The sequence below is a fragment of the Cygnus atratus genome, chromosome 19, assembly GCF_013377495.2.
Source record: "Cygnus atratus isolate AKBS03 ecotype Queensland, Australia chromosome 19, CAtr_DNAZoo_HiC_assembly, whole genome shotgun sequence".
NCBI lineage: Eukaryota > Metazoa > Chordata > Aves > Anseriformes > Anatidae > Cygnus > Cygnus atratus.
The window spans coordinates 862,825-872,500 of NC_066380.1; the positions used below are offsets into that span (position 1 = coordinate 862,825).

Genomic DNA, 9,676 nt, shown 5'->3' on the forward strand with positions numbered 1-9,676 from the left:
GTGACCAAGCTCTTCCCCTTTACTGGCAGGTCAGCCAGGGCTCCTGCGAAGGGCTGTTGGGGTGAGCACAGGGGGACCCCCTTCATGCCACGTCCTTATCTAGCACTCATCGAGCTAATTGGCTTCCCGTGGCAGCAGCTGCCAGGCCTCGGCAAGGCCAGGTCCAGCCATGCTTGCTCCTGCCGAGGGCCACGCGCAGGACACGGCACCGAGAGCCGCTGAGGCACTGCGAGGCGCAGCCTGCCTGCCCCAAGGATGCTGCAGCGCCGCAGGCACGCCTCGTGCCACCTCCCCTCCACACGGGCCACAGCGGCAGCACCTGCACAGCCACAGCTGGCTTCCTCCCAGCTGACATCGGCTGCTCGCCTCCCTGAGAGCATCCTCACGAAGGCACCAGTTAAACATTTCCTTCAGAGCTCCCTTCCCCTCCAGGCTGGTTGCAATCAAACTGCCGGCGCCTCAGGCCAGCAGGCAGCCGAGCGGCAATCCCCAGCGCTCTCTTCCAGGGGTATCACAATGCTGCTAACGACGCTGTATCCTAGAGCAGGCAGACTCTCCCTAGAGCTCCGTTTATCTCATTACTGTGCTTCCGCTCATTTTGCCTTATTTACCTTCCTCCTTTTTAAAGAAATCACTTTAAAATGTGCATCTGCAAGCTTTACCTTTTGCAGTTACTGGAGCTCTCCATAGACATTTCCTCCAACTGTTTGTAATTACCCTAATTTGCCACACCTGCCAGTGACCTCCTTGTTAATAAAATTATTTTGCTCTTGTTTAGCTCCTCACAGCTTTCAGGTGTGAAGCAGGAGCTAGCTGCTACAGGCAGGCTCTGCGTGGCGCCTGAGGCTCCTTCGCCCTCTGCTTGGGCTCTCCCTGTGCTGCCGGGCCCGGCCAGCTGCCAGTGCCCTGGGAAAGGGATGGTGCTGGGGGCTGACATCCCACCTGGTCGGGGCTACTCAGCAAATTTGGCTGTGTTTGCAAATCTCTTCTTAATCCATGATTGCCCATCTCCTCACAGCCCAGAAAGAGCAGTGTGCTCCAGCTGCTGCGGACAGCAGTGCTGAGCTCCAGCAGTTTTGCAAGGGACGCATGTGGTGGCTGTTGCTGGTTCAGGAGGTGCTGCCTCCTCCCTTACCCTAGCCGAGCGACAGCTTGTTGGGAGAAGGGCCAGCAAATCTGGCTTTTGGAAAGCATTGTCGCCTTTCTTACCTCAGGCACAGGCAGCTGCTAACCCAGTCAGCCTCAGCCTGTGGCACGTCCCTTCCAGATAACTGGGCTCTTCGTTATGGGGCCAGTTATGGCCTTATGCTGTGAGACGTTGGTATCTGCAGCCATTTAAATAACTGCTGGGGTGACAAAACAGCTCTCTGCACAAACCCTATGCAACTCCTACATGAGCAGGGTAAACAAACAAGCACATGGTAAACAAACCTAATCTTTGCACTAAAATGTGTTCAAAAATGCTGATGTTTATGAAAGCTCTCTGAACAGCAGCCTGTCCTGCGTGCAGGCACAGCTCCCAGGAGGGCCAGGCTTCCACTGGGCTGCTGTGTCCCAGCAAGGGCATGGGGTACTCGTCTCTGCCTTACCTGGCATCAAGGAACCTTGACCTTAAAATCATGACCGCTTCACAAGTACTTTGTTTGAGCTGCATCTGGATGGAGCTGAATTTTCGATGAATGATGCCCACCATCCTTTCAATCTCCTTGGGAGAAATGGGACGTGTCCGACTCTGTTCTCTGAGAAGGTTCATCACATGTGTGGTAAATTCATTACATGCCTGCAAAGGAAGGAGAAGCTTAGAAATTGCTTTGTGTCTGGCACAGCTCCTCCTCACCCTTACCCCTTCCCAGCCATGGAAGCAAAGGGTGTCCGGCATCCCCAGCCAACCCACAGCAGGGAGCTGGGGTCCTGATGGGTGCCTGTACGTGAATTCGGGCAGGAGAAGGATATGAGCGGGGACCAGCGTGTGCTCAGCAGGTGAATGAGCACAAACTGCTGGCAATCAGCACTTGCAAGAGGTGGGCTGAACCCCAGAAAAGCAGCACGTAAGAGTGTAACTCCCTGCAGCAGATTTGGGAAATGAAACCTGTCCGAGGTGCCTTGTGCAGTCCCCTTCTGCAGGTGGCGTCACAGCCAGGCCGTGCGGCAGCCTGGCCTTGCAGTGCTGCCGGGGCGGTGGGGAGGGCAGCATTAGGAGCCATCAATTACCGGGCCCAAAATATGCAGGCAAAAGGACACAATGATATAAACTTCTGCAGGCTGCATCATCAGCAGGCTTTGCCTGCTCCGAGCCTCTGCATGACCAAGTGGCTGTCACGCTGGCATCCCGGCTTACCCCCACGCAGGCTGCAAGCTGCCACAAGCTATGCTGATTTATGTCTCCTTTATCTCTTTCAAAAACAAAACCCGGGCCTGCTGTCCGCTCAGGAGAGCGGCGGCGCAGCCGCAGGGCTCCCTCCCCGGCACGGTGCTGGAGCGCGGCTGGGGCAGGGACCTGCCTGTCCCAGCGGCAGGAGGGGGCCGGTGCAGCGGGCTCACGGGCACGCAGCACCCGTCCCGCAAGCGCTCACCAGGCAGGGGTGGGCAGGGGCTGCGGGTCTCGGCAGGCACGCACGTTGGTTGCACGAGGAGCCAGCCCTCCTCACGCACTGCGGAGCTGGAATCGCTTCCAAATAAGGCCAAAGGATTTCGCTCTCGTGCATCTGACGGAACGGGCTGCGAGCACGATGCTCGGCAGTCTCTAAATCACGCTGGGGAAGCAGTACCAGTATCTCGTTCAGACCACATATGTTAAGTTTCTGTTTGATTCCAGCTCCCCTCTTTCTTCTAAAGCCAGGGTTGAAAATATCACTACGATTTGTCTTACAACTACGTTTTCAGTGATTTTCCTGTATTTCAACAGATTATGTGAGGGAAAGAGTTAAAAGTGAAAAGTTTATGCATCTAAAAACTCATAATTTCCTATAACATTTGCTGAACGTCTCACAACTTATTAAGTGAAGCCATCTATGAATGCAAATGCTGATTAGCAATTTGGCAATAGCCCAACATTCACAGAATTCACATAGCTTTTCTTTAAACCAGTAGTTCATACATGATTAATTAGAACATCTCATTTATGTAGTGTGCACTTTAGCTCATTACTCTAAGTAAAATTCGTTAAGTATTTACATTTAGATAATTAAAATCTGGGTACACCCTTAAGAAAGATGCATACACTTCAGGCAAAGTGATTTTTTTTTTCTTTACACTACTGAAAGTAAATTACAGGGTAATTTACATCCCCGCCACACCGTGTGGAGGCAGCGTTCGGCCGAGGCGCGGAGCAGGGTGCCCCACGCGTGCCACTGCAGGCGGCTGGCACCGGGCACTGCAGGCACTGCGGGTGCGACGGGCTCCTCCCGGCAGCTGCCCACCTGGGACTGCCCACCACAGTCTGAGCTTCAGGGTAAGGAATTTGACCTGTCTAATCCTCGTTTGTCATTTGCATAGTTTTCCTCCTTTCTGTTTTGACATTCCAGTCTCCCCAAATTGCAGCAGAGTGCCCATCCCTGCTGGCCGCCGGCCTCTCACCACGCAGTGAGACCTGCGCAGACCTGGGGAGTTCATTCCTAAAGTACTATTAAAATGGTAACTGTTACTTAAAAATAATTTCGGGTACTTCTGTTCTGTGAAAAATATTTCACCACAAATATGATACCAAAAATTGTATGTTTCAAAGCTAAAGTGAGTTTCTTAATTTCAGGAAGCAAAAATCTTTCCCTGAGTTTCCTTGAAATGCTTGATAATATTTAGTTTGGCTACATCTATTTAAAAAGCCTGCTTTTAATTTATTTTCCCCGGTATCTCCCATCTGTGGAGTTACTGCAGCCCAGCAGAGTGGAAGTAAGCTCAGAAGACACCAATGCTTTGTCTTGTTTTCTCTTGTTTATTTATAGCGTCCGAGCTACTTGATCCCTTTTTCAGTACTATTTTTCAGGCCTCTGCTTGGTGCCTGAGACATTATTAATAATGTCAGGTTATAAGTGATGGCCTTGTTAACCTGCTCAGAAACCTTGTAGGAGCGGAGGATGCTTCTGCTCGCCTTAATGCTTAATCAAGACTCCTCAGACAAATGCAAGGAACAGAGAGGAAATGGCCCAAAACAATCTCCAGCCGCACAGTGCCACAGTGCTCTGAGGGTTGGTGGTGTCTTCCGAAGAGCCACACTTCACCCCAGTTTGGGGTGAATCCAGAAGACATCTATGAACTCAGAAAGCAGGTTCCCAGCTGCTCCGGGAGGCCTGGGACCCTTACAGTACTTTTGCCTACAGCAAAAAATGTATTTCAGTGTAATTATAGAAGATAGCTTTCAATATGTCATCTCTATTATAGTAGCTGTAAATTATGGAAAGAGCTGCCTGTGTACGACCATTTCTCCTGGCACACGGCGAGGGGAGAGTTGTGTGATGGCGTGACACACTTTCCATTTTCCTTTCTTTTTTTTTTCTCCGAGTGCATTCCCCTAACTGGCAACAAATGTCAGGATCAAACTCCGTCTGGAAAGCGTCTTCAGAAAGACGCTTCAGCGTCTGCTGCCGGCTGCAGCGGGGCGGGAGGCGCGCGGGCGAGCGAGGCGAGGGCAGGAGCTGCCCCTCTTGGCAGCGGGGCTGCGCTGTGCGCCCCGACCCCGGCCCCTGCCCGCCTGCGGGAGGGCAGCCCTGCTTCGGGAACTCGCAGCTGCTGGAGGCAGGGATGCAGAGTCCCGGCTGCCTCTCAGCTGCTGAGACAGGCGCTGTTTTGAGACAAACTGGTAGGAGACAGTTTGCTGCAAGGCTGGGGAAATTATCATATTTCTGTAGAGCAGACATTGCTGGGTGTCAGGATCAACAGGGGGAAGCGTACATGTTTCAGAACAACTCCACCTCTCTCTCTTTCTCCTTGCAGCATCTGAGCATCCTCCAAAGTTTCCTGTGGTGTGGACGGATGGCTGTGACATTTCAGCTGAAACCTTTGTAAATGGAGCTACAGGGCTAAAAATGCTAGTGGTTCCCCCGCATCATTAAACTTGTTAGAGTCAAAGGACACTTGCCAGCAAACGGCTGTAAGCATCGACCTGCATTTGCTTTGGCCCCAGTTCTCTCTCCAGCTTGTGTCCCTGTGCTTTGAAAAGACATGCTCCTGCTGGACAGTGCTCATTAATCTGGTGGCCATCCCCGGGTAGGCACTACAGGCGGCACACTGGGGCACCACTGCGCCAGGAGAGCTCAAGGGTCCTCACAGGACGTTTGGTGTCCTTGCGGGAGGAGTGGAGGTCACTCGAAGGAGAAAACATTTGCACAAAGGCCCTGCACCCCTTGAACAGCAGGGAGAAGGAGGCAGCTACAGAGCAGGCAGAGCCGCCGGCGCAGGGAGCGCGCTGCCCGAGCCACGTCCCGCTGGTGCCCGCAGCAGGAGGCCATGAGGACACCGCCCCGCGCCGCCCCCGCCACAGCACGGGCAGCTGCAGCACCACTGCCTCTCAGAGACCAGGCCTTTGTTTCCAATAGCATAAAAACACAGAGCCAAGCAGACAGGGACCTTTCAGAGGGTCTTCACCAGAAAAAAAAAGGAAACTGAAAAGAAAGGCCCCACTGGCAAGGCAGCCCAGCCCTGCACGGCAAAGCCGAGGGCAAGCGTGCCGCGGCACAGCGGGGAGGGAGTGCGGGCAGCGCGGTGCACGGTTCTCCGCCCTCGCGGCTTCAAGCGGTTTCATCACTGCCTCCACATCTCTTTTGTGGTTTTGGTCTGTTCAGACCGATGCTTTGCCATGATGGGCTGGGGGCAAGTGCAGGACTTCCCTGCGCTCAGCTTGGGAAACCACCAGCTGATGAGGTTTTGCTGAGCTGATTAGGCTCAGGGTTTGCGAGCTTTATTAGGACACCTCTAGAAGAGGAAAACAAAGACGCTGCTTGAGGCTTGCAAGGGCTGGAGGTCTCACACCATTCTTCCCTCCCCCTGTGCTCTGATGTTGATGTTCACTGAGAAACCGGAGAGGAGGCGAGCAGAGGGTCTCCCCGCCCCTGCGGGTGACTGGCTGTGCCCACAGCAGCAGCACCGCTGGGCCGAGCCGTGGCAGGCAGCACGCCTCGCGTCTCCCTGAGCCCCCCGGGCAGCGCACGTGACGGGTCGCTGAGACCCAGCGTCAAGCTTCTTACCACGGTGCTCTGCAGCGCACTCCTGATGCGGGCAGGGGCACTGAGGGCTGGCGCCAGCCCAGGAGGGTTTCACCAGGACCTCCCTGTCCCCTTCCCACTGGGGCAGCTCCCAAAGCCCAGCCCGGGTGCAGCCCCCCCAGCGCAGCCCCACGCCTCTGCCTCCTCGTGCCCGCTCACCACAGGCACCCATGTGGCCCCAGCCCACGTGCGCTCACGGCGTGTCCTGAGCGGGCTCCCGAGTGGCACTGAGTACCAGGAGCTCTCCAGTTCTGTCCCACCCAGGGCTGGCTCCAAAAGCAGGAGCACCAGCTCAGGTGTTTGTGTTGCTTTTATGCGGTTACAGACAACAGAAAACACTCAGGCATGCAAGACTTGTGCCCTGCGCCCAGTGAACACCAGCGTGTGGCCCCAGGGCGCGGGTGGGTGCCCAGCCCCTGCAGGGAGTGCAGGGTGGCAGGGGCGCGGGGCGTGCTGACGGGGCCCTGGGCGGCAGGTACTGGCGGTAAGAAGTGCGAGAGCAGCAGCAGGTACACGTACAACTGAGAGGCTGATGTCTGACCTGTTCATATTTCTCCAGCTCTGTGTGATAGATTTGTCTGATCTGGGTCAATTTGGCTCTGTAATCTGAGTGTTCAATAGAGTTATCTGAAGACCCTCCAGAGGCTGCTGCGGCTGCAGCTGCTGCTGCCGATCCCCCACCTTTCTCCGGACCTGAGACTCCTTCTGCCAGAAGCATATTGTCTAGTCTCATTAGCTGGGGATCGGGAGGGTCTTCCTCCTGGGCTCCTCGGATGCTCAAACCTTGGGCAGAAAAGAGAGAACAAGAGAAAATACAGTCAGTATTTCTTGCATCTGCCAGGCTCTGCCCGCTCACATGAGGTGCCATGGCCCTGTGGCCCTGCAGGGTTGGACCTGCCCTGGCCATCCTCCACCCTGCCGTGCCCTGCAGCACCCAGGCAGCCCTGTCCTCCCAGGAAAGGCCGTGAAACTCGGGCAGACAAACTCTGTGGGCTCCCAGCCATCCCACAGAACCCCATCGGTTCCCATAAAGAGCAAGAATGTCTTCCTCCAGCTTTTAAAGGACCCTGCAGAATTTTTAAACACTTCATTGTAAGTATTAAAAGAATATTCACATGAGTACAGATGCACGTGCCTTCCGGTTGTTTTCCAAGACACATCTAAATCTGCACAAGGCTGGCATTATCCCTATACATTATATCACTTTGATGCAAGACCACGTGGTAAAAGTAAGTGCATTATTTATTTGGAAATAATTGATTTGCTTCTCATTTCCTTCCAAATGGATCCAAGCACTACATTATTCTGAGACTTGCACCATTGGATTCTTCCTACAAGGTCCAGGCATTGGCCTTAAGTGCTGGGACAAAAAGCTGCCGCTTGCCCCGGAGCTACAGCAGACTCCAGGCAAAGCTCCCACTGGTACCAGGCACGTGGATGCAACCGTCCCTATGTGTGCCAGGAGTCTCTGGCTCCACACAGGTGCCCTGTGCTGAAATCTCATGTAGGGAAGGGGAACGGGCTGAGACAGAATCAAGGCGATGGCTCAGAAAGGACTGCCATGGGGAGCAACGGCAAGGAGGCAGCAGCAGGCGCAGGACTGGCCCAGGCACTGGGCACACACACCACGGGACTGAGCTGCCCCTCTCCGTGCAGGAATTTCGTTGCGATCATGATGCTGGGGTATTCAGTCTGGTTAAAATTGCTGGTGCTCTTGCACTCATTGTTGGGAACAATATTTTAAATCTAATTTCTGTTTTAAATCCAGAATTTCCAAAGCGATGCTCAGTCAGCAATCTCTTCTGCATCCTATAGATCAAGGCTGACAATTTGTAAGTTTAATCAGGGTATACGGGCACGGTGCCAAGCTGTTATCAACAATGCCGAAAACAAAGTTTAAAAATAATTACAGTCGTATAGAAATCACTAGAGCCGTGGCTTCTTGAATCAACATTTCCATTAAAGATGTAATGCAGCCATGTACATCCCAGCCCAATTAACCTCTTTACATCTGTGTAAGAGCAGGCACTGGCATGCTGGCTGCTGCAGGTCCCGGGGGTCTGCCGCTGCCCCCAGCACGCTCGCAGGGCACCTGTGCCCATCTTTGCTGCTCGCAGCGGTGCAGGCCCCGAGCAGGCAGCGCCAGATGTGGCAGCAGCACCCGCAGCAGCCACACGCACAGCTGAGCACAGCGGTGCTGGTTTCTGTGCAGGACCAGCGGCCGCTCCCATACAGACTGCTCCATGATGTCCGAAATGCTCTGCACAATGTGCAGTGACCCCTGGCTGGCCAGCCTCCCTGACTCAAGAGAGCACAGCATTAACTTTGCTCTAAAATACACATTTTAAACCCGTCACCTTCATTTAAAACTATAATTCCATATAATTTCATGGGAATAATAAAAATGTCTCATCGTCGCTTTAACTTATTTCAGTTGCCCGTTTAGAGGTTCACGGGGTTTGAAAATAGAGTGCATCGCCACAGTGCGCCCCTGGGTGCATGCACCGGGACAGCCCGGCCACGGCCACGGCCAGCCGTGCTGCTCCGTGCATGCCTGCGGAGGGAGGGCGATGCCCAGCGCCGCGGCGCCGTGGTGGCCAGCCCGGGTCGGGAGCCCCTGGCCCCGGCTCCCATCAGGCAGGGCTGCACCAGCACCGCCCCGGCCCTTGCGCACCGCATTTCCCTGAGGCTTGCTGCGTTGCTCTTGCACAGCCAAGGCAAAAATCCAAGGCATTCCGGCTAGTGTGGGCTGGTATTTCTGCACCGTGTCAGTGAGGTATGCCTCCTGTTTATCTTACTGCTTTTCTGGTCTGGTCATATGTTTAACAACGTTGTGGTTTTAATCCACTCTAGCTCGCAGTCCCTTCTTGCGGATGATTTCTACTGTTATTTCTTTTTTTGCTTCTGGACTCTTTCTCAGCCTGTGCTTCCTGTGCTCTACTCCAGCTGGTTTTCTCCAGCTGCATTTCTGCTATGAAATTTATGCACCCTTCCAGTATCACAGCACCAGTCCCGCTCATCTCCCCCGATGCTGCGAGATGGCGGGCCAAAATCTGCAGTGCAGTAATTTGGTACAATTGCTGTGATTTCAGCATCATTTTCTCCTGAGTACAGGCCAAGGATTACAGGGCTTTGTCCAAAATGACACTATCCATCCAGACTTAAATTAATATGCAAAACCCCCAACCCTCCTTGTGTAAATTGACAAAGGACAGCGGATGTTCCCCAAGGTTGAAATGCAAAAGACGATGTCTGCAACGGAGGCTAACGGAGTCAATGGCAGTGAGAGGTCCCAAAGCACAAGAGGAAGAAATCCAGCAGATAAAAACAATGACGAAGCCACGGAGGTGTCTTGCACGCAACCCTAATGTGTATCTCCAGAGCAGGTGACGGGGCTGGCATACGGTGCTCATCTCAGTGTTAAGTGATACCCCTGTGTCCAAGGCATCCCGTCCAGAGAGCGTGAGCCTGCCGGCAGC

The 9,676-nt window shown here is 53.9% G+C and overlaps 1 protein-coding gene across 7 annotated transcripts in view; it reads right to left on the reverse strand.

The window, feature by feature from the left end:
* PBX3 (PBX homeobox 3) overlaps positions 1-9,676 on the reverse strand; it is a 112,801-nt gene that overhangs the window by 14,068 nt on the left and 89,057 nt on the right. For all 7 annotated transcript variants that reach the window (XM_035555306.2, XM_035555302.2, XM_035555305.1 and 4 more), the window contains 2 exons: positions 6,739-6,980; positions 1,590-1,780 (listed from right to left, as the gene is read on the reverse strand). In XM_035555306.2, coding sequence (XP_035411199.1) covers positions 1,590-1,780; positions 6,739-6,980 — 433 coding nt within the window. The remainder of the gene's footprint in view (positions 1-1,589; positions 1,781-6,738; positions 6,981-9,676) is intronic.